General features: G+C 38.3%; 1 protein-coding gene across 2 annotated transcripts in view; it reads right to left on the bottom strand.

Moving 5' to 3' along the window:
- Positions 1-518: 518 nt before the first annotated feature.
- The window catches only part of LOC114668153 (cytosolic carboxypeptidase 4), an 890538-nt gene continuing 863867 nt past the window's right edge, over positions 519-27189 (bottom strand). For both annotated transcript variants that reach the window (XM_051920839.1, XM_051920840.1), the window contains one exon: positions 519-1538. In XM_051920839.1, the coding sequence (XP_051776799.1) occupies positions 1235-1538 (304 nt within the window). In that variant the 3' untranslated portion in view covers positions 519-1234. The remainder of the gene's footprint in view (positions 1539-27189) is intronic.

Genomic DNA, 27189 nt, shown 5'->3' with positions numbered 1-27189 from the left:
TTCCTACCCTCACCTTTGGTCATGAAGTATGGGTAGTGACCGAAAGAACGAGATTGCGAATACAAGCGGCTGAAATGAGTTCCCTTAGGTGGCTCGGGCATCTGATCAGGATGCCTCCTGGACGCCTCCCTGTTGAGGTGTTCCGGGCATGTCTAACTGGGAGGAGGCCCCGGGGAAAACCTAGGACATGCTGGAGGGACTATGTATCTCAACTGGCCTGGGAACGCCTCGGAATTCCCCTGGAAGAGCTAGTAGAAGTGGCTGGGGAGAGGGAAGTCTGGGCATCTCGGCTCAAGCTGCTGCCCCCACGACCCAATCTCGGATAAGCAGAAGAGGATGGATGGATGGACTAACAATCAGGTATGGACACGCCTTTCTATTCAAGCAGAAAAAAAGTTATCCCCAAGTCCTTGAAAGCCACCATATAAACATCTATTCTTTGAATATGGGGATGTATAGTAAGGCACATATTTTCCACAGTGCATGTTGAACTGGAATGAATCAAATGGCTTTGGTAATTAAGTCTTGTGTTTTTATTAGTTTATTTATGCTTTTTTGACATGGCATGCCAAAAGTAGAAAGGAAATGTTCATTTCATTAACAGTGAGACACTAATTATATCAAATTATTGTACATTTACTTACATAAATAATCATTTACAATTTCCACTTCATTATACAGTTGCTTTATATATGTCAAAGTATAATTTTAATTCTAAAGAATGGATTATTTAAGACACCTTAGAAAAGGCACTTAAGGTAAGGTCTTGTGGTATAATTAGTTACTTGATAGGCTGATTAATTTAGTATGTTCAACAGGTTAATAAGGTTATCTAAGAACTAAATCAATTTTAAGTTAACAAAATAAAAGTAATTGCATTTGTACAAACTGCAAGAAATGAACATTAAATTGATTCTATTAGTAAACGTATATGTAAAGTTAAAATGCAATCATTAGTAGCTAAACAGTCAGTGTACATTTTTATTAGGACAAAAAAGACTATTTATTTGAGTTATTATTCTCAACTTTCATACAAAGTACATACAGAAATCACATTTTATTTTTGAAGTTTTACATACTTAATCCTATAAACTGCTCAATTTCATAAATAACCAAACACATAGTTTTAAAATATTATTGCTATTTTCTAGTAAAACAGTTCACTTGTTAAAAAGCACACATTTTTATTTACTGAGAAGTTCAAACATCGGAGTAAAGTTAGTCAAAAACAGTATCAACATAAGTAATGACGATTACTGGACACATCAAAAGTTTGACGTGAAGCGAACTGAGAAGAAGGTTCTGCAGCAGGAAGATGTTGTGATGGCTTAGATGAAAAGCACATCTTCTTTTTGGAATTATTCAGGCCGTTTTTCTCTTGTTGACACTTATCTTCTTCTTTTGACTTCCTAGAAAAATCCACAAATGCTCCATAGACTTCGGTATCAAAATCACCACCATCCCATTCATGATCTGAACAGCCATCACTATGATAGTCAATTTCCTCCACACATGGGGGTTCATCATCCTCTAAAATGCTGTCAAACAACAATGATAACAGTCACAGTTAAAAACACAGTAGCACAGTAAACAGGCAAGTAAATAAATACAATTCTCTTTAATAATAATAATTCTCTCCTCCACACCTCCCAGCAAGCTATGTCCTACACCTCCCAACTCCGACTTGCTTGCTGGGTTCCCATCAGTCCTTAATATAGTCCTTGACCCGGAAGTGCTAGCAAGTCACGTGGGTGGAAGGACACAAGGACTTCCGGGTCAAGGACTATATGAAGAACTGTTTTTTTTCTTCATCTATGGATGAGGTATGGCTCCTCTGGTCCTTTCACAGCTCCTCCTGGCGGCACCCATGGTACCCAACAGGGCTGAGAAACCGAACTCCAAGTTCCAGGATGCCCTGTGGGAATTTGGGGCACCACTACACTCCAGGGGAGCTGCCATTTAGCATTTTGGGGGAGGTAGTGTCCAAAATTACCTGCTTTCCCCCATCCTTCCATACTTTTGGCGTCTCGGCTGGGTTGAGCTGCCAGCCGTCCCTCACGGCTTACATAACTCCATATTGAATTACATCACACATTTAAGCAAAAAATGCTTCCCTATGTACTATATGTTGATGTGACAATGCGGGTTCTGCTCCACGCTCCCATCTACTGTTAGGGAGCCCTTGAACCCAACACCGTCGGTAATGTCACCGATGAGCTAGACAGTGAGGCAATAACAATGAACAAGGGGATGGTTTAAAAGTGCAAAGTGCTTTTATTAAACAGACAATCAAAACAAAAGTGCAACTGTGCAAAGTTCAAGTCAATAAATAATCCTTAAAACATGTGGAAGTTCAAATCAATAAATAGAAAAAACTCTTCTAAAAACCACGAGGTAAAATGTCACAGGAAGTAATGTTAAAACCACAAGCCCGGTGTCTTCTGCTTCCATGGCGGCTCCCCTGCTACACCCATCTGGTCTGCTCTACAGGAGAGTCGCCTACCTGCAAGATCAGCTGCCCTTCAACCTAGTCCGGTAGCCCTCCGTTCCTTGGCTTCGTCGGGCTCCCAACCGGACCGAGACTTTAGATCATTCCCCAGCGGCCAAGGCGCTCACACTGAGGCTACACCAGTCCAAAGCCTCATCGACTTCTGCTGCCTTCTACGGTCAAGTCAATTCCTGCACTGGTCACTCCAGCTACTTAGTCGCTCAGCTGGAGCGACCATTCTCAGCCCCACTGAGTGTCGGCCAAACACTCCCCACGAGGGCTCTCTTCCCAGCTGCCTGCTTTCTCTAATACGAGCCTGCTCTCGCTCGCTCTCTCTCCTTCCTCACACCGGCTTTCTCCACCTGCTTCCTGCTACCTCCCGTTCTCTCTTTCCTTCCTTTTACTTCCCTTTTTGTTCATCCCCCTCCTTAACCGGCTCGCGCTTCTCTATATATGCGGAGAGGACATAGCAGCTGCAGCCCATTAGCCACAGGAACAATCATGGATGTGGGCAGTCTCTCACCTGTGCACTTAGGCGAGAAACGCACACACCGCAGATCGCCCTGTGGCTCGCAACTGCTACCACGCCCCCTCGCTAAGCCGTGAGCGCGACGATTATTTATTTAAATAAAAACGCCCTTTGCTGGGAGAGCTGTGGACCCATAACACCACAGTTGATTAAACACTGCATTTTTACTGGGAATTAGTTTTCCTTAATTTTCTGTTTCAGAAAACGTAACTCTTGCTCTCGATAAATACAAACACATTTTACTGTTCTGGAAGATACAAAGACAATAAGTTTAATTCTTTCAATTGAACTTTGCACCTGTTTGAATGTTTAACGGTTAAAATAGGAGAGTTTATTTTAGTGTCTAAGGCCTAATCCACATTAACACAAATAATTTTGAAATCCATCTGTTTTTTTATTTGTTTCAGCCTTCCATCCAGAATGAAGTGTTTTTGCCTTCCACAAACTTACCATTTCAAAAGCACTCTATGAATGGTGTTCATCATAAAATGCTGTGCTTCATGAAGCAGTGAGGATGGGAAAAATTAGTGATGTGTAATTGTTAAGAGCCAGGCACCAACTTCAGTTTGTTGTGATAGTGAATTGGGAATTGCCTCTGTGATCTCATCTTTACTTTATTTTTCCTAATGTCTTTGCATCACTACAACTCGGTATTTCACTATATTTATTTTGGCAGGTCTCCTAGTCTATAATTTTTCAAGGCTCTGGGAACGTTATACTCACTTTTAACCTTTTAAATTAATTTTGCTTTTTCATTTTTTATTTTTTTCGGCATTTCAATTTTCTTTGTGTTTGCTCCTTAAATAAAAGGTGTGCTTGGTTGATAAACTGTTGTAACAGATTGAGGCGTGGTCCACCTCTTGAACCCTCAGGTACCACTCTGAACACCAGGTGAAAGTATAAATATTATTTATTTTTCTATTATACTGTGCACAAAGCACCCGCCACTCCACACTCATATAAACAATAAACTCTCAATACAAATACCAATCATCCTCGCCCAGACACTTCGCCCTCCTACCTCCCAGCTCAGCTCAGTGTCTGGGCTTTCCCACAGTCCTTTTATATCCCCTGACCCGGAAGTGGTTCCTGGCACAACCCACAAGTCCTTATTCCCTCCGGGTCAGGGCAAACAGTCCTTTCTTCAGCCCGGGAGCACGTCGTTCCTTCCTGTCACGTGATGATGACGCACTCCCGGGTTATAGGGCACATAAGAGCCCACTAGCCCCCCTACAGTGACTACCGGTGGTCCCCAAGGTATCCAGCAGGGCTGTGTATATAAACTACAAAGTCCATGAGGCCCTGCTGGAACTCGGGGCACGATCATGCTGTCCGGAGGGCTCCTCCTGGCGGCCTGGGGGTGGCGACCGGAGTATGTAGCCGGTCATCCATCACACTGTACATGTCCAATAGGCAAAATTGATTTGGTTCTAGTGTTTCAATGCAAATGACAAACATTTCGAAAATGAACTGAAAACACTATTGTGTGCAGTAAACTTTTAAAACTAAAACAGAATTTTCATTTTTAAGTCTACATTTCTGTTTTTTTACATTGGATTACTCAAAACCTTTCATTTAGATATTACTTTGAAGGCCAGATGACAGATTGGGCTGAGGCAGATTTCATTATCTGTTGTGATTTGTGTGTACTTTGGGATGAGAACGAATCTTGCATTAGTCTCTAATAAAGCCAGGAGTGATACAGTATAGACACAGTACAGTCAAACAGTGGATACACTTTAGACAGGGTTCCAAGATGGGATTATCTTTTTACAGACTAGGGGGCTCTGCCCCCTGCTCACTTCACTCGCCAACCCCCGTGTTTGCTTTACCGGATATACGATACAATACAATTTATTTTTTGTACAGCCCAAAATCACACAAGAAGTGCAGCAATGGGCTTTAACAGGCCCTGCCTCTTGACAGCCCCCCAGCCTTGACCCTCTAAGAAGACAAGAAAAAACTCCCAAAAAAAAAACCCTTGTAGGGAAAAAATGGAAGAAACCTTGGAAAAGGCAGTTCAAAGAGAGACCTCCTTCCAGGAAGTTTGTTCATGAAGTGGGTGTCAAAAAGAAGGGGGTCAATACAATACAGTACAATACATAGAACAGAATAAATCCTCAATAGAGTATAAAAATAAAAATTCTAGAAGTACAGAGTAGAATTTCACATTAGATGATATCACATAATATGATTTGGATTTGTTTTAAGTCCTGGAGACCTCATTCATCAAGTTGCCTCCCCCATTTTGCCATTCCACATCTGAAATAGCGCTAATCCAATGAAAGGACCCCTCATTCCCACGTCCCCAGTCATCAGGGATGACTTTACCTTAGGCAGGCAATCTACAATTTAAAGAGATTGTTATTTTCTTGGGAATTGTTACATATGCATTATTTTCACTTTTACTTTAAAATCTTTTGTAAAAACAATACTTGTTTCTTTATTTCCTGCCCCGCGCGTGGTTACATCTCTTTCTTGCCAGACGTATAATGCTGCTTGTGTTGTGAATCAGGGGGGGAGGGCGTCTAAACACACACTAAGGATATGCCTTTGGATGATTTGCTGTCTTTTTGCTGCTTGCTAGCTGCCTCTTCTGCCTGTCGCATGTCGTTGTTTTAAGAGCTCCGAGCACACGATGCTTGCCTGCCAAAAGCAATCCAACAACTGCTAGCTTAGAGGTCTGTTGACTTGTTTTAAATGATGGCTCACTGCCTGGTCTCGCGTGACGTTGTAAAAGCAATACCTGTCTTTTATTTCTGGCCCCGGGCGTGGTTGAATTCTTTCTTACAGGATGTATAACGCTGCTCGCATTTGGGGGGGGGGGGAGGTTTGCTGCTGTCGCGCTGCCCTTCGATCTTTTTAAAGCCTGTACAGCCGCTGTCCTTTTTGCTACGGCCCTGGGACAATCTCTTGGCACCAAGTCTCATGTTTACGGTCCCCGCGAGACGCACCGTGGCAAGTCTCCTTGGTCTCGCGGGTCTTTAAAATGTCTTCCGAGATGATCATGTATCGTAGCCTTCCATTTGCTTTCCAGGACAGGATTTCTTTTTATAATAGAGAGATTTCCGCATGGCTTCTTCTGAATTTTACCTTCACTACTTCTAGCATTCAAACAAGGGTGCATTCAACTCTGCTGATGGTCTTTCTGAAGAGCTGTGCAGTAGAAACAAGCTTGCATATCAGCATATAGAACTGCAGATCAGTTCCATCTGATAGCTCCCTCTCTCCTTCTCTTTCATCACAATTAATGGGAAAGTGGGGAGCACACAAGCAAAAGATTAGCTTTCTTTGAGTCTTATGCTGACTAACTCCTATATGATGTGCTATAAATACCAGCAACCATATATTGCTTCACAAAATTAGCAGAGAATACTAGAAGATATATACAGAAGGGACATCAAAATATGCTCTTTTTGCAGAAACTGAAGCATAATGCAACTGATGCAAATTAAAAATGATGCATTACCTATGCAATTGTGCAGTAGTGCATGTCAGCAGTTTTCATGTCTGGTGAGCACATGTATCTTACTGTTATAAGATAAAAAATCAGAAGGAAGATGACCTGAGTCTAAATCACTTCCTTGCTTCCCAACCTTGTTTTTGCATTTATTACATATAACATCTTTATTATGAAATGTATATTATTAAACCTGTAATATAATGAAGTAATAACTATAATTCTTTGGCAAATAACATTATTCATTTTAAAGACCAAACACAATATCTTGTCAATTTTAATAATGAATACATTTTCTTTTTAAAATTTAATTTGTGTGGAGTAGCAAAGTTTTTAACTTTTAATTTGTGTGAATTGATCTGCTAACTTAACTGGCTAATGTTTATTTGTTGCTTTGAAGTACACATACAACATATAACAAATATAACTTATGTGGCAGATTGCTGGGGTCCTTACCTGGCCGGGATGCCTGGAAGGACCGGAAGAAGGCATGTATAGCTTCCGGGCCACGAGAGGGCAACCGCCCTGGATTAAGAGAGGACCATGGGAGAAGAGGGAAAAGCGGTTAACCCGTTGGGACCCGTGGCCACCGCCAGGGGGCGCCTTAAACCTCAAGGAACCTGGAAATAGTTACTTCCGCCACACCTGGCAAGATGGCGGAGGAACCTGCCAGGGACGTCCGGAGTGCTTCCGGTGCAAAGGGCAGCACTTCCGCCACACCAGGAAGTGCTGCCGGAAGAACATAATCAGCCACCTGGAGCACATCTGGGAGGGTATAAAAGGGGCCGCCTTCATACAATCGGGGAGCTTAAGTCAGATTGGGAGCAGGACAAAGCTCCCAGGAGGAGACAGGCGGCCAAGGACTGAGAGAGAAGCCCTTATTGTGGTGATATTAGCTGTGTGCATTGTGTGTGGTGTTCGGGACTGTAAAACCTGTGTTTATTTGTGGAAAATAAACGTGTGACTTTTATAAAGATGTGGTTTCCAACTGGTGGTGTCTGGGCAAGTCTCACACTTATTATTGCTGTTTCTTTCTGTATCAGGATGGTGAAATTGGATTTCTCGGCAGAAATATTTATAGCTTTTAATTTACGTAAATCTCTCTTCTAGCATATTTAATCTTTATTATTTGGAGGTGCATATTTTCACTCACTTTTGTAAAAATATAGTTAAAAGTTTGAAATTATGAAAAACAATCTCTTATTTTACTATGTGCTAGATTTTGAAATTATGATCTTAACTGTGCCTAAATTTAAAAGTGTATTAAAATATCCTAAACATCCATCCATCAATCAATCCATCCATTGTCCAACCCACTATATCCTAACACAGGGTCATGGGGGTCGGCTGGAGCCAATCCCAGCCAATACTGGGCGCAAGGCAGGAACAAATCCCTAAACAGTACATGTAAAATTGTTTTCTTTGTTTTCAATGTTTTAGTGAAGAATTGATTGTGTTCTTTTAAAAATATGCAATAACTTTACTTTAGTCTTAGCAAAAATAAAAACAAATCAGTTCATGAATATACAAGATGCAGTCTTCATCATTTCATTTATAGAGAGCAGCTAATTTATTCTAAAAACAGTATGATGTCAACTTCTTTACACACAATCAAGAAACATTTTTAGAACATTTTAATTCTGATAATACAGCAAGTAATAAAATATAGCTACTAAATCAGAAAATTAATATATTAATGTAATATATAATATTAAATATTAATGGTCATGCAGAGTTCTAGACTTATGTTTAGAGGGCACAGTGCTTTTGCAGTAGCTGCCCCTAAGCTTTGGAACAGTCCACCTTTTTATGTTAGGTCAGCACCAGCTTTGGTCAGTTTTAAATCCCTCCTGAGAACTTTAATCTTTTTTGCCTTAGTTTTGTAAACTTGTCTGTGAGTATTTATTTTTTATTTATTTTTGGTGTATTTATTTACTGTATATATATATATATATATATATATATATATATATATATATATATATATATATATATATAGTGATGGACACCCAAAGAGTGGAATGATGGGTGAAGGCAGCTACTTTGGGACACTGCCTCCCCCAGGAGGCTAGATGGCTGCTTCCCTTGACTGTAGCGGTACCCCAGCCTTCCCGCAGGGCACTATGGGACATGGAGTTTGTTTATACAGCCCTGCTGGGTACCGTGGGTGTTGCCAGGGGAGGCTGTGAGACATGGATGGGAGGTGAAGTGTTCGCCTAGCCCGGAAGTAATAAAAGGTCATGGAACGGCAGCCCAAAACTACTTCCAGGCTGATTAAAGAACTCAAATTTTCCGTCTGACCCAGAAGTGCTGGCAGGTCACATAGACGGACGAGCAGAAGCACTTCCAGGTCAAGAACTATATAAAGAACTGCGGAACACCCAGCAGGCATGCCAGAGTCAGGAGGAGGTGGACAACACTTGCTGGCAGGTGTGGAGGAGATAAAGAGAGAGACTATTGTGCTTGGTGATTGTTACTTGCCTGTTTATTGTGGCTGTGGTGCTGGGAGGAACTGTTATAAAAAGAAAAGAATTAATAAATTACTTTTTAGTGCTTTTTACCCTGTGTCCTTCATATCTGTCTTTTGGGTTTAAGGGGCAACAGTGACCCCTATGTATGCATGTGGTTTTTACCCTGTGTCCTTCGTATCTGTCTTTTGGGTTTAAGGGGCAACAGTGACCCCTATGTATGTATGTATGTATGTATGTATGTATGTATGTATGTATGTATGTATGTATGTATGTATGTATGTATGTATGCATGTGTGTGTGTGCGTGTATTGGAGTATTTATGGAAGCTGTACAGCACTTTGGTCAAGTTCTATTGTTTTAATTGTGCTCTATAAATAAAATTGACTTGACTAAATTATTGCTCTTGCAGTAAATATTGAGCAAGTGAACGAATGAGAGAAAGCAAATTCTTTTCTAGTGTAGAAAGTGGGCAGCACAAGGATTATAAGGCCCCAGAAGACTGAAGGGAGACCAGTCCATTACTGAACAGCCTGCGATTTTAAGTAGGGGGAACTTGACTTTATTGTCCTTTTACAGTCGGTAGCTACCTGAGTGGTGTGACTAAAGGCTACTGAATCTCTAAGGGTGTGTAGTGACTGGAAGTTTTAGTGTGATGTTGATGTAGGCAAAGTAAGGCCCCAAAACCCTGGCAGTGATGTCATTCTTGTAGCATTATGACCAAAGTTGCACACAATATTAAAGATTGTGCCTCATATGAGTGTTTTATAGATTAAGTTTTAATTTTTTTTTATCTGAAGCCATACTGGTCACTACTTGTATATAATGTAAAATTGTAGTAGCCATTTCTAAATAGCTTCTTTACACTGTCTGTGGAAAGTCACAAATCCATTTGGTCTCCCAAGAATTTTCACACATTTCTCATATTTAAACAACTTGTTACTTATGGTTTTCTAAATCATTCATATATAAATATATATATATATATATATATATATATATATATATATATATATATATATATATATATATATATATATATATATATATATATATATATATATATATATATACAGTACATGTATATATACATGCACACACACACACACACACACATATATATACAGTACATACATGTACAATATACACATATATACAGTATTTAATTGCACCATCTCTAAAATATGCAATACAGTATAATACTATTATCATTTACTACATTTAGTTAGAGACTTTATTATGAGTAACCAGTTCGACTATCCTAATATTATTTGACTGCTAACATACTATAAACATTATAAATTCTATTTAGGATAAAAGATGTAGAGAGTTTTTCAAAGTACTTTGGAGTTTATCAAAAGGAAACATTACTTTTAATTTGATTTGCATATTCTGAATGTAAATCATTTCTAGATACATTCTTCTTAATATGTGCAAATTCTCTCTCTGACCCAGACTCAAAACATATCTGGGTTGATCAAAATATTACTTAATGCAAGATGTTATCAAGCTTACAAACATAAATGTTTTGGAAATGTCTTGTGCTTAAATCCTATTGGAACAAATTGTTGCATCCTTCTAGCAAATCTATTTGGAGAAACATACCTCAGGATGTTATTGCTTATGAATTATACTACAGTACACTGCTATCACAGTGTTTTCATGTTGCTCAAATGGAAAAACCCTCACCCACCTACCATAACACAATGGAATCTTCAATCTGTACTACTAAAAATAAGATAAAAATAATTACAAAGAACAATTCATAACATTTTAGAATGTAGCTGGCATTTTCCATTATTTTCCTCAGTCTCTTAATCATAGCATGCTGAAGCATTTCTAACTTCCTACATATATCAGTATCTATGAGTATATTTTTCATATTTTATCTTTGCTAACAAGATGTGTATGGTTGACATTTTCTGATCTGAATAAGAAGTGTTATTTTATGTCTTAATGATCTGTGATACTGTATATGTATTGTACTGAAACCTCAGAATGAATAAAAACATTCACTTATTCCTATTCAAGTCTCAGGGTGCCAGAAGAGTCTATGCTAACATAAAGTGTAAAGTTAACATATAGTGCACCCTTACTAGTTCTGCTCATACTGCACAAATGTGCACTAATTATTTTTTATGTAATAATCAAAATTATCCAGCTAATACTGGCTCTTTCCTATTCATTTTTTTCTTATTACTTTTTTTTTTTACTTATTACTGGCATCTAGTGCCATTACTAATTTATTTGTTCAAGCTAATACTCCTGGCTAGGGCAGCTTAAAGGCTCTAGCAATGGTAATTCCTTGCTGCTCCAGGGGTTGGCGCTGCGTGCTAATGCCTTTTCTCTTCCTTCCTCTGCAGACCACAAGATTGGCAGCCATACTACTGCTGACATCACTTCCAGTGTCCGCCCACCTGGACCCCCAGTACTTACTGCCAAAAGAACTTAATACTGGAAGATCCACCATCTTGAATCAGTTCACACTTGGTCTCGCATCTGAGAAGATGTTCTCACAGTTAATTTGAATTTGTGTTTATTGTTTTGTCAACAATTATATGGGGTTCACTTTTGATGCTCCAACTTTTTATGACCTCTTTTGTCTTTTGTTACACTGGATTTCTCTTTTTTTCTTCCATTGCCAGCTCACATGGCTTTGCATGATTTCTAATATGCATTAGCTATTGTTTTTTGTCTCTATTCTGCCATTCATTTAAATAGAAAGGTGTGCTCCAGTTAGTAATTTAAATATTGCATTTATTAAGGTAATGTGTTGCATCCTCCTGGTTGATTTTTTAAAATTTTTTTGATAATGTAGTTTTGTTATTTTATTTGTAGCTAGCTGTGCTACCCATCTAATATGGGTTGAAATTTAAGTTTTCAGCGGAGATCTCAGTGTTAATGTTTGCATTGCATGGTGCACTACAGATATTTCTGTTATGTGCTGTTTGGCATGGGATTTGTAAAAGCAGTGTTAATGTCTGTGGTGTGTCATTTATTGAAATGACATATACAATGGATTTTTTTATTAAAAATGCTTGTGATGCTCCATCTTTTGGAATGACAGAGATATAGCAAATGGACGGACACACAGACGTCGGGGTGTTATTTTTGTAATGTCTTCACAACATAATTATTTTTTCTGATGGACATCATCATTTTCTACTACTTTCACTATGTTGTTGTTAAAAATGATCTTTAATGCTGTCGATTGAGTGTGTGATGTCATCATGCCACCATTATATAAAAAGGCACCCACAGAATAATCTCCAACCTTTGGATCAGAGACACTAAAAACAAAAACAGACTAGCCCTGGTTAGGGGAAGGGAAGAAGATCTGTGTTAGAATTTTGGGTTCGGCTTTATTTTGGACCATGAAGTTTAGTTTTGTTTTGCTTTTGCCGACTGGTGCTTTTACTATTTATACTTTCATGTATACCTGCGTAGCCTCCTACATGATAAACAACAATTCTTTATGTTGCCTGCCATTTCTGTTACAAAATGCCTGTCCCACAATAGCAAAACAAGGCCCTAACTTCCAAAATCTAGGCTCAGGCTTAAGACTGACTGTTCAAGAAAAGGGCCTTCCCTCTGACTTTACAGTAAGCTTATTTTAGGAGTTTGTTCCTTTTTGCTGCTTTAACGGTATAGGAATAATGTGGGCATTTTTACACTCATTTTCAAGTGTTTTTTGTGTCACAACTTTTACTGCCCACATTTCTCTACTTCTTTTCATTTTAATTCTGAAATATTTTTTGGACTATTTCATCCATCATTTTGTACATTCACAGTAAACACTATTTAGGTTTCCTGTTGTTTGGGCTAAGGCACCAGTTGTTTGAAGAGTGCCTTTGGCGGTCATGACATTAGAATAACAGGTCATCTACGAAAACAAGCTGCAGATTCAAAACAAAATCTCTTATTGCTTTTGCTACATTTTCTTTGTTTCCTGGAATGTATTGACCTTAGCTCTTGTTTTTCAAATACAAATTTTTGTCTCACATATTCGCTGAGAATCTTTGCAGGTTTAACTGTTTTTGTGGCTCCATTCTTCTCCTGGTACACACTCAAAACTTGCCTGTTTGCAGACATAACAGCTTCAGCCTACACAGGCACAAAAGGGGAAAACTGAGCAAGAAATCACTTCTTTCACTTCAGAAATTCCAAGTATTAATTTAAGAGGGAGAAAGAAACCAGTGCTTATAAAAATCATTCAAATACAAATATAGCAAAAGGAAAGCTGCAAAGGTGTGCCTAAAACGGCAACCCAAAGCAAACAAAGCCAAATTTACAAGGCAGAAATTAGTAATATAAAAAAAACAGTGCAAGAAAATGTCAAACTCTTGTAAAATACATAAAACAAGTACCGTATGTACTCGCATATAAGTTCTCCCGCGGATAAGTCGGGACTTGATTTTATCATATAATTTCTGGTATTTTATAATGCCGACCGTATAAGTTGAATGCGGAAAACGCACGCTATTGGTCCAAGAGATTATGATATGCTAACGCCCACTTGAGAGAGTAACCACATAGCACACTGCCTTTTCTTTCTACGTGGGTGCAGCAATGCGCTGTATCAGCGTGTGCTCCTAACCTCTCTTTCTCTCTCTCTATTGTGTCTACGTGACCACATGGTAATACCCAAACTACTCCGAAGCAACATTTGCACTGATTTGTGTTTTTTGTATCTCACACCTTTATCGTAAGAGCATCCCTTATCTACAATGGTGTGGTCGATCAGAAGAAAAAATGAAGCTGGTTTTAAATTAAACATTGTTGAAGTAGTGAAAGATATTGGTAACTGGCTGCTGCAACAAAAATTGATGCGTCTGAGAAACTGAAGCGAGATTGGAGGAAGCAAGAAGATGTTAAAAAAAAATGTAAGTGTCACTTTTTTGAACCGACGTATAAGTTGGGGTCTGATTTTATGATCGATTTTTCAAGACCCGACTTATACGTGAGTATATACGGTATCCATCCATCCATTTTCCAACCCGCTGAATCCGAACACAGGGTCACAGGGGTCTGCTGGAGCCAAACCCAGCCAACACAGGGCGCAAGGCAGGGAACCAATCCCGGGCAGGGCGCCAACCCACCGCAGGACACACACACACACCCACCCACACTCCAAGCACACACTAGGGCCAATTTAGAATTGCCAATCCACCTAATCTGCATGTCTTTGGACTGTGGGAGGAAACCGGAGTACCCGGAGGAAACCCACGCAGACACAGGGAGAACATGCAAACCCAGGTCTCCTAACTGCGAGGCAGCAGCGCTACCACTGCACCACCGTGCCGCCCTATATACGGTATTCAAAATTAAATTCTCTGAAAATGCAAAGTTGATCTGGAGGACCAGACTGTCTACTCCATGTAACCCTGCTACCAAAACATCAAAGCACTTTAAATAAGTTGTCATCAACTGCCACGTGTCTAAAAGTTTCCAATACAATAGTGATCCTTTCAGTTAAAATGCAGCCTGATCTGTAGAACTAAGATTCCCCATCTGTACTAAAACCTCACTCAATGCCCCACAAACCTGAGCTCATATATTCTTCACTATGTGTTGCGATTCCTGGTCTCCTTACATTTACCTAGGACCAGCAGATAAAAAAGATATGAAATTTTAATGCTGAGAGTAGAAGCAAGTGATCTAGGAATAAAAAGGTGGAAATAAAATAATCTGAGTGTTTAAAAATATGTCTCTATCTAAAATCCATGATCCAACTTGTGAGCATTGTCATCAACTGCCTACATCTCTAGATCACATGTTTAGTAATGCCCTATCTCTCAGAAATATTTGGATTGAAAAATACCAATTAATGCAATGATGGTAGTATTTGTAGTAATACCAGATGGGATTAATGTGCTCTATGAGAAATCAATTGTAAATATCCCATATCACACTACTATCACATACTGTACTTCTTTTTCTTAGCTAGAAAAACCGTAATCCATCTTCTATAACTGAGTGGGAAAGCGATGTTTTAATATTATCTTGAATTACAAAAAAATTGAATTCTCTTTAAGAAAATCTGTTCAAAAGTTTTTCAAAACCTGGCAAGAATCCTGGCACACTAGGCCTTTGCTTAACATTTTTACTCTATTTGCTGTTTTTTTCATATGTTAAGAACTTTTTTACATGAAGCTCTCTATTTCTTTTGCTCTCTTTCATTTTTTGGGGGGTGGATGCTGAATATGGAGTTTTTTTCGTGGGGTTTATTTTGAACCATATTTTTGCATTTGCCACGTTAATCTTCTAGTTCTGTTGTAATGTTTTGTTCTCAAATAAAATAAAAAAATATATAATAAAGGGCCTAAATCATCCTTTTTAAGCTTTTCCTCCCTGTTTTAGGCAATATTAATGTACTAATACAGCAGGAAATTAGAGCACAGAAAGCAGGAAATGCTTCTGTCACACAGAAGGCTTTACCACTATTACTGTACAATACAATACACTACAATTTAGTTTTTTGTATAGCCCAAAATCACACAAGAAGTGCCGCAATGGGTTTAAACAGGCCTTTCCTTTTGACAGCCCCCCAACAAGGAAGAACTCCCAAAAAACCCTAGTAGGGAAAAATGGAAGAAACCCTGGGAAAGGCAGTTCAAAGAGAGACCCCTTTCCAGGTTGGTTGGGCGTGCAGTTGGTGTCAAAAAGAAGGGGATAAATACAATACAATACACAAAACAGAACACAAGAAATCCTCAATACAATATAAAAAAGCATGTTGGCTGAGTGAATAGCAATGAAATTCTGCCACCCTCAATTTCTCCAGTCCATGCATTTAAATCTGCCACTAGAGTTTCAGAAAGAGAGCAAAAGGAACTGAACCAAAGACTTAATGCTCAGAGAATATAAAAAGTTAACATTGCTGTTATCCATTCAGGACCTCAGTAGAACAAGGTGATGAAAGTTTAACAATTAATTTGCATATTTTAATGAGCGCTGCGACAGTGGAGACAGAGAGATGCCCACATCTAGACCACTACTGCTGCTGCGATCCACATGTTTGAGAAATGCCTCTGTTTGCAATGATATCTTCCTGTCATTTTAACTATTGGATCACTATGTGATATAACAACAGCAAACAGAGTTTAGATAAGCATTGTACCCTATGGATATACTACAGTATGTGTTTAAATGCTGCAGCTATTATGTTATGGCATATTTCCACTTCCAATTAGACTGTAATGATAAATTTCTTCAGTTATTCGTTTAGATGTGCAGCCTCATCTGTGCATCTACTGGTGGTATTAGGTAGATTTGTTGATTTGGGAGTCTTAAAAACTGAAATCTGCATCTCCTGTGCTCTTTGTTATCAACTCTCGAAACAGCAGTCCTTTTTGATAGAGTGTGACATACCACTTACTTCAAATGCATATTTTGTAGTCCATAGTTCTTTTAAGGTAACATCGACTCCTACACTACCATCGTAAAGCTGAACAACAGAGAGAACACATGGCACCTTCGACAACATATTGTTCACACTTACCATTTGTCCATTGACGCCATTGAATGTCAATGTGTAATCTGATTCTACAGAAAGGTTTTTTCCTTGCATCAGGGGTTACTTTTATTTTTAAAACATGTAACGTGCTATTTGCACACATGAATACTTTTTGACTGTAGATGGTTCAACCTAAACCTAAGCTTGCTGTCTGTCAGACCATGTTAATGTGAGGACCGCTCATCTTTGTGATTCAAAATCACCGCCTCTACTTTGAGTACGTCCTTCATGAGACATTGGATTGGTTTAGAAATGTGACACTCAGTGAGTTGTCTAATTGTTCCCACCCAGTTTTAAGCAAAATTTAGTCATGGTTGTGTCTAGATGTATATATTATACATACACACATATATATATATATATATTATAATCCCACTGCAAAGACAACTAAGGTCTTGTCTCTAGAGAGTGTTTGCAACACCATTTGAATCTAACACCTTACAGACAGACAACAGGTCGGTTTTTGCTGCTTCAGAAACCCAGAGTTTTAGGACCACTGCCAGGTTGTTAGGCAAAAACATATTTTTTTATTGCCCTGAAGGCAAATATAATTGCTGTCATGTGCAGGTGTATAAGTATTAACTAAAACACCCATTTCCTGGAGATCTGAGTTAGCTCATCTAGTGACTGGCTAAAAAGGGCTGGTCACTTATTTCAGAGACATCAGTGAGATAAGTAAACTGAAGAAAATGTCTTAAGCAATTTACTGAAATGAAATGTAACTCAGATTTCCATATGCTGGATTCAGTATTAGAGTAGCATGATGGCACACTGCTGGTAAACAACTATTTTAACAATACTTAGTGCATGACAGAAACACATTGTAAACTTTAGTGGTTTTCATGAAACCATTAAATGATCCTACAGATGATTTAGAGATAGACAACTCTGTACTGCACTGCCAAGGTCAGTGAGATTAATGGAGCATTGCTCAGCAGCATCATTTCAGACGGTTTAATTTCCTGAATCTGTCAGAGCTGGATATGTTATTTAGCCCTGGAATGCACATAAGATTATATGAGAGTGGAAATTAGCCCATCCAAAATGCTTTAAGGGTGGGAACCACACAGTTCTAAATTCCCAGGACTCAATAAATTGGCACAACATGTTCTCTACATCACGACTTCAATTGACACCTCAGAAACGAAGATTAGTGTCTGTTGTTAGATTTTAGAATAAGGACCTAGTATTTTGTAATCATCATGAGTGCTATAATAAACTTGACCTTCCAAAAATCAAGGTGCAGGCTTCACTCCTTGCTAGGACTCAAGGTTTCATTAAATTCAAAATGAGGCCTAACTTCCTTAACCCAAGCTTTAACCTAGCCCAAAAATCAAACAGCAGGCTTTTTGGCCCACACAAAAAAACTTTTACTTCCTAAAGAAGGTTCAGAAACGAATAGGTGAATCATTAACCTACTCCAAGTATGACAAAAAACATAAAAACCAAAACTGGAACAAGAACAAAAGCGCAGCAAAAAGGACAAAAGCAAACCTAAAAGTGAACAAGGCCAAGGTTGAAATCCAGAGCACAGTCTCACAAGTAAAATTGAAATTATTCAAAAGCCAGAAAAATCTACAAGTACTTACAAAAAACCTATATCAAAGTGATTCAATGCAGATCTGAGGAATCTCTGCCCAATGTAAAGACTTTGGGCAGTTCTTCAACTGCAATTTCATGGGGGACCCGCCTCCTGAGGCTCCACACAACAGTTCACAGGAGACATAAAATAAACACTATTAAATATAAAACATTATATAACACAACAAAAATGAATTGACACGAATATATAATAAAATACAGAGAGAACAAAAAACAAAACAATCTGGTACACTATATATCATATAATATTTAAAATATGTCCCAAGTAGAAAGAAAAAAGAAATACACCTAAGCCAGGGATGAAACCATGGGTAAACCATAGCATTCAGTTAGTGACATTCTTTTACTAAAATGACAGAGGGACTCTTGGACACACATATAGCCTTGGCAGGTTACTTTTCTGTTTTAAAATTCAAAATTCATTAAGTGTCATTTTTGTTTGTTTTAATTTAATTTTTGTTACATGATTTATGTTTTGAAACTGATTTGTTTGCAGTTGAGTTTTGTGAGTGTTTAATAGCTTGGGCCTAGCATTTCACAAAGACTTTTGTGTCATTAAATGAAATTGTATTTTTTTTTAGATCAATGTTTCAATTGAATTCAAAAAGAGGAAGAGGATAGCAGAGTAAAACATTTTCATATATAAATTTGAATCCATCCACAGGCGTCCACCCCAACCCACTCCTTGTTTATTATATACAAACGAAAACAAGTAGGTCACTGAAAAAGCCCAGAGTCCCACATATCTGGCTGAGCAAGCGATAACTAAAATTTACAAATTAAGTTGTATCATGGGCTTACTGTCACCCTTTATCATGGAAGTAGTGTCTTCCACTTCCACTTTCTGATGGTTTGAGCAGATACACCATAGAACTATGAGCTGCAAAGATCAAACAGTATGAGGTCCAAAAAGAAGATTTCCAGACAGAGAAAGTAACAAGGTTAGGGTTCTTCTGTGGTGAAGTTTTAAGAACTTTTGCTGCTATTGTATGTATTGAAATAATGTGCTGTTAATGAACGGAGAGAAACAGCGTACAGAAATCTAAAAGGAGTAGGATGATAGGATAGTAAGGTATACAGACAGATAAAACAGCAATTAAGACCCAAAGAGCCACAATAGTAGGACATCCCAGAACATGTGGAGAAAAATGCCCAGTGCATTTAGGGAAGGGAACACTGGTAACAGAATGAGTTAGGAGATAAACCCATCAGGAAACTCTTCTTAGGATAGTGATAAACTGTGAATATATATATATATATATATATATATATATATATATACTGTATATATATATATATATATATATATATATATATATATATATATACTGTATATATATATATATATATATATATATATATATATATATATATATATATATATATATATATACAGTAAATAAATACACCAAAAATAAATAAAAAAATAAATACTTACAGACAAGTTTACAAAGCTAAGGCAAAAAAGATTAAAGTTCTCAGGAGGGATTTAAAACTGACCAAAGCTGGTGCTGACCTAACATAAAAAGGTGGACTGTTCCAAAGCTTAGGGGCAGCTACTGCAAAAGCACTGTGCCCTCTAAGCATAAGTCTATATATATATTGTCACAGACGTGCACATGGGAGGCAGCTAAAGGGCTTGAGGAAGGGCAATTTCAAATCAGACCAGGCTGTGGCAGAGTGCACTGACTCTTTTTCTCCCTTTCCTGCAGACCATTCACGGGAGATTCCACCTGGCCCTCTTGACGTCACTTCCGGGTCCGAGCCTATGGAAGAAGACCTTGCCGGCTCCGGCCCCTGTGATGTTGCGTCCAGGCTCGAGCCTATGGTTGAAGACCTTCATGAGTCCGACCCCTTTGACCTCACTTTCTGTCTTCCCCTTTAAAAGCCTCCGCCTTTTCCCTATTCCCTCAGTTCTGTTTTGGATTCGGTTTTGTGCACAGCAGTGCTATCATTATCTCGATTTGCAGCCAGGAAACCAAATATATGGGTGGCTCTAATGTGGAGTTTGTGACAATATATATATATTATATATATATAGTATATTGGATGTGTTGATGAACTTCTGGAGGATTCTTTTTTTTTGTTGTTTTTAAAAATTGTGCTCCAACACAATGGAGTTCACAGGGTTAGGTCAGTGATCCATCTCTTAAATGACAAAGATAGGTGTAATAACGGAATCACCAAGGCAGACATACAAAGAGGAAATGCATTTGGTGCAGAGCAAAAAAGAAAAAAAATAGTTGAATAATGGATGGTTGGGAACAGGGGCAGAAAAAGTTATTCCACATGTCCTCAGAAATACTGCTATTGGTAATGTTTACCACATTTTTGCTAGTATAGGGTGGCCCACAAAAAAGTGACCTGCCTCCACCGAGACGAATCGATTCCATGATGTTGCAAAGAGTGTACATGAACATGCTGAAACGGGCACAGAAATGTATTGACGCACAAGGATATCGCTTTCAGCATCTTCTGTAAATGTGTGTGCCAAATTTGATCTTTTTCTTTTCACCACATAATGCAGTTGTCTCGGTGGAGGCAGGCAACTTTTTTCTTGGGCCACCCTGTATTTGGTTACAGCAACATCAGTGTATTTATTATCAGTTTTTCTCTAAATATTTACTGTAAGAGAAGAAGACCAAAATACAGTTATAGCTATCTGTTTTTGGGGAAAAGGAGAAGAGTTGTTAGGAATGTGTTTTCTAAGCACTGAAATCCATTATCCAATCCGCTATATCCTAACTACAGGGTCACGGGAGTCTGCTGGAGCCAATCCCAGCCAACACAGGGTGCAAGGCAGGAAAAAAACCCAGGACAGGGTGCCAGCCCACTGCAGGGCACACACACACCAATCACAATTTAGAATTGCCAATGCATCTAACCTGCATGTCTTTGGACTGTGGGAGGAAACCGGAGCACCCGGAGGAAACCCACGCAGACATGGGAAGAACATGCAAACTCCACGCAGGGAGGACCCGGGAAGCAAACCCGGGTCTCCTTACTGCGAGGCAGCAGCGCTACCACTGCACCACCCTGAAATCTATCTTAAGATATCGACAGGTGATATCAAAATTAAGCGTATTGATTTATTTAAGTTTGCTTCTGATAAGTGACATGTGCCTGAGTTGTGTGCATGAATGCATTTATGTAGGTCTTCTGTACAAGCATTTGAAGGAAGCCCTATCTCATGTAATGGAAATTACTGATTTGCAGCCAACATGAATCCGAGTTAAATTAATAAAAATGAGGAATTCACAGTGGAGAAGTATGTGACAAGCAAATTGATTTTTTTTTTCTACTACCTCCACACCATCCCTTTAAAACATGCACAAAAGCAACTACCAGGGACACATTTTGTTCACCTCTACATTCCTTTAGAAGATGTGTTTAATATTTTAAAACTGTTAGGTAAAAAAGTCATTGTTGTTACACAAAAGTGACCCAAACAGATTTAACCTTCTCATTTGGTCCATTCTTTGTCAAATGTCTCACAGCTCAACTAAGGAATAAGTTATAATTTGCAGCAACATGGAATTTAAATATTTGTGACGTATGTGAAATGTATAAATCAGTTACCAAAAGGAATATTTATATATAAGCAAGATAGACAAATTAAGCATTTTTCATTCTAACTTTCCAATTTGATTATCTTGTTATTGCAGTAAGTAGATGGTATGAGTGGATATGTATTCAACCTGTTAGACTTTACAAGGCAGACTTTGAGGAATTGTGCTGTTCCTGCTCCTTTGCAGGTTCTGTCCACCCTCAGGTTTTTAGCCACAGGAGCTTTTCAATGTGAATTTGCTGACTGATCAGGTATATCTCAGTTATTACTGAGTCACACCATGCCAGCTATATAGGATGGTATTATCCACTTGTCATTCAGATATAGTCAAATGAAAAAGTTTGGGAACTAATCTTAATTCTTTGGATTTTTGTTTATCATTGGCTGAGCTTTCAAAGTAGCAACTTCCTTTTAATATATGACATGCCTTATGGAAACAGTAGTATTTCAGCAGTGACATTAAGTTTATTGGATTAACAGAAAATATGCAATATGCATCATAAAAAAATTAGACAGGTGCATAAATTTGGGCACCCCAACAGAGATATTACATCAATACTTAGTTGAGCCTCCTTTTTTCAAATATAACAGCCTCTGGATGACCTCATATAGCCTTTGAGGAGTGTCTGGATTCTGGATGGAGGTATTTTTGACCATTCTTCCATACAAAATCTCTCCAGTTCAGTTCAATTTGATGGCTGCCGAGCATGGACAGCCTCCTTCAAATCATCCCATAGACTTTCAATGATATTCAAGTCAGGGGACTGTGACGGCCATTCCAGAACATTGTACTTCACCCTCTGCATGAATGCCTTTGTAGATTTTGAACTGTATTTTGGGTCATTGTCTTGTTTTGGCTAATGCTTGAACATTATCCTGAAGAATTTGTTGATACTGGATTGAATTCATCCGACCCTCGACTTTAACATGGGCCCCAGTCTCTGAACTAGCCACACAGCCCCACAGCATGATGGAACCTCCACCAAATTTTCTTGGAATGCGGTGTTGTTCTTCTGCCATGCAAAACACTTTTTGTTATGACCAAATAACTCAATTTTTGTCTCATCAGCCCAAAGCACTTTGTTCCAAAATAAATCTGGCTTGACTAAATGAGCATTTGCATACAACAAGCGACTCTGTGGCGTGAGTGCAGAATGGGCTTCTTTCTCATCACCCTGCCATACAGATGTTCTTTGTGCAAATTGTGCTGAATTGTAGAATGATGTACAGATACACCATCTGCAGCAAGATGTTCTTGCAAGTCTTTGGAGGTGATCTGTGGGTTGTCTGTAACCATTCTCACAATCCTGCGCATATGCCGCTCCTGTATTTTTCTTGGCCTGCCAGACTTGCTGGGTTTAACAGTAACTGTGCCTGTGGCCTTCCATTTCCTGATTACATTCCTTACAGTTGAAACTGACAGTTTAAACCTCTGAGATAGCTTTTTGTAGCCTTCCCCTAAACCACGATACTGAACAATCTTTGTTTTCAGAACTTTTTAGAGAGTTGCTTTGAGGATCCCATGCTGTCACACTTCAGAGGAGAGTCAAAGGGAAGCACAACTTGCAATTGACCACCATAAATAACTTTTCTCATGATTGGACACACCTGTCTATGAAGTTCAAGGCTTAATGAGCTAATCCAACCAATTTGGTGTTGCAAGTAATCAGTATTGAGCAGTTCCATGCATTCAAATCAGCAAAATTACAAGGATACCCAGATTTTTGAACAGCCAGTTTATTTTGATTTAATTTCATACAATGAAATACTGCTTCTCTAAAAATCTTTGTTTGGAAAACACCCCAGTACTCAGATGTTCCTAGGAAATGAAAGACATACCACTGTTATATTTCTTGTTGAAAGTAGAGTAAATTATTATGCAGAGGCTGAGAGGAGTTCCCAAACTTTTTCATATGACTGTAAATATTATTTCCTTACACAGTGATTGAACTGGCAAGAGTAAGAGCAATTCGCAGCAACATCCTGTTTTCCAAACGTAATCAGAGCGGTCAACATTGCTATTGTAAAGACACAGGACAAGTTGCATCAACCAGGGATGAATCACCAAAAGAATGAGATGGCATTACATCATATATAGTTGGAAAACCTATAAAAACGGCTGATCGACATAGTCACAGGTGCTTTTTCCAATTAGTATGGCAAAAGACAAGCAGTCCTTTTAAGGATAGAGAGTCACCTCAAAGTAAAGAGCAGAGAATCGGTCCGTTGTGGCACTCGGTTCCACCACTACACTACAAAAATACCTTCAGAGAATGAATTTGTTTATGTAAATGGAATGCATTTCCACTTTAATAATGTGCTGCTCTATAGTACACCGAAAGTGTGTTGCATTGTGCAAGCATGTACCTGTACAGATACGCTAAGATCTAAGATCTGACCCTGACCCACCAAATGATTAGACAGATTGGACAACGTTACAGCTTCATTTGAATGTGAATGTGAAAACAGGTAATCAGATGCAGCATTTATTTTTTAACCAACTCATTTCATTTGTAGTCAGTATCACTTAGTGCAGCCCTTATATTCCTCAGTTCACTGGCCACATCTCTTACAGAGTCCATTACTGCATGTTGTGACTCCAGAAAAGTCCATCAGCACACACCCAGATGGCTTCTGAGACAGAGGTGTGTGTGCAGCCAGTGCCCAAAGACGTACCCGGCACAGCAGCTTCAGTTTTTGTAATATTGTCTGAAATAGAATAAACAGATGGTGGGCTGCGACTCACCTTTTCATGTTGACTGTGATATCTGACCACTTCTTTTTTCATTCAGGTACTGTGCAACTTTCTGAACTTGAAATTCGCCGTGCTTTTGTTTCTTATACCATTGCATAAGCCAACAAATAGTACATTTTTCCTCGCCTCCACTTTGCATTCACTGAAATTCTTTTTATTTTCAAGTGCCTTTTCCATTGTTTTTTAACCAAACACTGAATGCAAGGTGATATTTATATTGATTTGCCTATTAAAATATGCAAAATTCTGGGAGGAGTTGGGTGTGGCTGTAGGCGCATGCACGTGTTAAATTTCACATTTGTTGGGATTTGTAAATTGGAAGTGTGTGGAACTGGCCGTACACACAGATTTATGGGTCTGGATTTTTTTGAGAACAGTTCCACTTTTGTCCATATACCATGTTTTAGTGTGAATTCTATGCACGGCATTATACATGAGATGCTTAATGAGCATGAACGATACTACTATATTAGATCATAGTTCATTAGTTGATCATTATGTGTACTTTCTTGTTAATTAAGGTCTGAACTAACAAGGAATGTCAGAGTTCACACCTGGCTATGACAGGCACTTTCACAGCTCCCTACCATCACCTATTTACAGAACATTATATACTCTCACATGGACAACGAAAACCCTTTTTACATGTTGTGCCATCTGGGTTGTTAATCCAAACCTTTTAGAATACAATATTTTCAATAGCCTTATGTAAAAAATCAATATTATATAGTACCTCCGTAAACATCATGTACTTATTTCCAGCACAAAAAAAACTACCTTCAATGTATGTTAAATGGAACAGAATGTAATCTGCAGAGCCATAATTTTAAACAAATATTTGTCTTTACGTGCCAGTATTAACACTCTGAATGAAAAAAACTTCAAGTAATTTTTAATGGTATACTAGGAGGCTTTGCCCTCTGCTCGCTTTGCTCGCCAACCCCCAGGCCTGCGCTTATGCCCTAGCCTCTTTGCAGTTCTGCCGCTCGCATATGGGGATGCGGATGTACAATTTAAACAGAATGTTACTTTCATGGAAATGTTACATATGCATAATAGAACTAACTATTTTACATTACAGCGAGTAATTAACCATATTAAAAAATAGTAAAACGTAATAATTTGAAAGTATATTATGTTTCACGTGTGTATTAGAGTTTTTCGTTGTGTAAAATGATTTCGTTCTGTTTGGCTTTGAAATTAACACTTAATACTTTTTTAAACTTACACTTTTACTGTAAAACTTCAGTAAAAACAATTTTTTGAATTAAATTTTCGTCAATATCGCATTGAATTTTGATTCTGTGTTTGGACTTTTATCGTGACAACACAACGTATAACTGCCCATGATTGAATTTCGTTTCATTCTCTCTAATAAATAAAATGACTTTTCTGAATGTTTGTCTCTGAGATTTGTTAATTGTCTTTGCCAAAAGTTATTTCTAACGGGAAACTATTAACGTTTTAATACAAATGGCATATTATATCTCCTTTGTTGTCTGATGTTATCTGAGGAATTTTACCTTTCTTGGATACATCCTTCTTTCTACAGTAATTTGTGCGTTGGAAGACCGGACAGTGTTAACGGTTCTAGATATTCTACAGGATATTTTAAGTTGATGGTTTCATCTTCCACACGATCACCACCAACTGTTTCAGCATAGTCTATTGATATGCATTTAACCAATTTGCCGTGTAACCGATCAACAATTTTGGAGTAAATTCGTTTGACTTCATCGTTTTTTTATGTGCTAGGATTGTCAGTGTACTCACTTCTTCTGTTGATAACCCTTCGTGATGAAATTCTTCAATAAGATTTGGACATAATACGTCTTCTTTAATTGGGAACTTAAAGTGAGGAAAATGTTAAAATTTATAAGAGCTGAGAGAGCAGGAACTGTGTCTGTCAAAAGCATTCACACAAATGAGAGGTGAGAGGACCCAGTGCGTGGTTGAATATGATTGAGAGGAGGGCATGACTTGCCAAAGTCTCGACTTGTGGGACTTGGAAAAATTCTCTTGAAAAAAGTCTTGTCGCAGGATTTTTTATATAATAGAGAGATGTTGGCAGCTAAGAATTTACATGGCACTGTCTGCTCTAAGATGGAAAAAAAAGCCACATAGCCAGTTGATTTAAATTGTGTTTTAGAAGTGTGGCTTTTCAAATGTAGTTGCATACTGGCTGCCTAGACTTTACTCACGGTAAACCATTGCAAAATTATGATTCACAATATGGAAATGCTAAACACTTGACTTCATTTAGTTAATTATTTTATGAACAGATTATTATACATGTGCATGTCTCCTAAAAACCCTTGGAGTTTCTGGGAATTGAATAACTGAGTAAAAAGCTAAGAGGGAGGTATCTGAGATAAAGTATGTCACCTGTGAAAAGACTGATTTAGGCATACTAGTTATTGCATTTGTAATGCATTACATTTAGAATCTTTATCTGTATATTGTATATTAGCCCCAGCATTTATTTTCAGGGTCGTCCTTGTAAAGCTGAGCTAGCATACTTGAAGTGTATGTATGATGAAACTGCACCATATTTAAATTTTTGCTCTGCAGGGATGTGCAGCAGTATGATATAAAAATATACTTGTTTACCACATTAATGCCATCATTCATATACAGATAGTTAACAAGTCATAGAAGCAATTTCAGCTATTTTTCTTTGCATTTCCGCCCTCTAATGAAACTAGGATTAATTTAATCCTAATCAAACTGGAGTATACTTTGCTTCTGTTGGTACAGGTCAAGCTGATTAACATATATTATGGTCTCAAAAACATCTGTGACT

This window comes from Erpetoichthys calabaricus, chromosome 17 (assembly GCF_900747795.2).
Source record: "Erpetoichthys calabaricus chromosome 17, fErpCal1.3, whole genome shotgun sequence".
NCBI lineage: Eukaryota > Metazoa > Chordata > Cladistia > Polypteriformes > Polypteridae > Erpetoichthys > Erpetoichthys calabaricus.
Note: the sequence above shows the minus strand (reverse complement) of the source record. Positions and strands in the feature narration are given on the sequence as shown.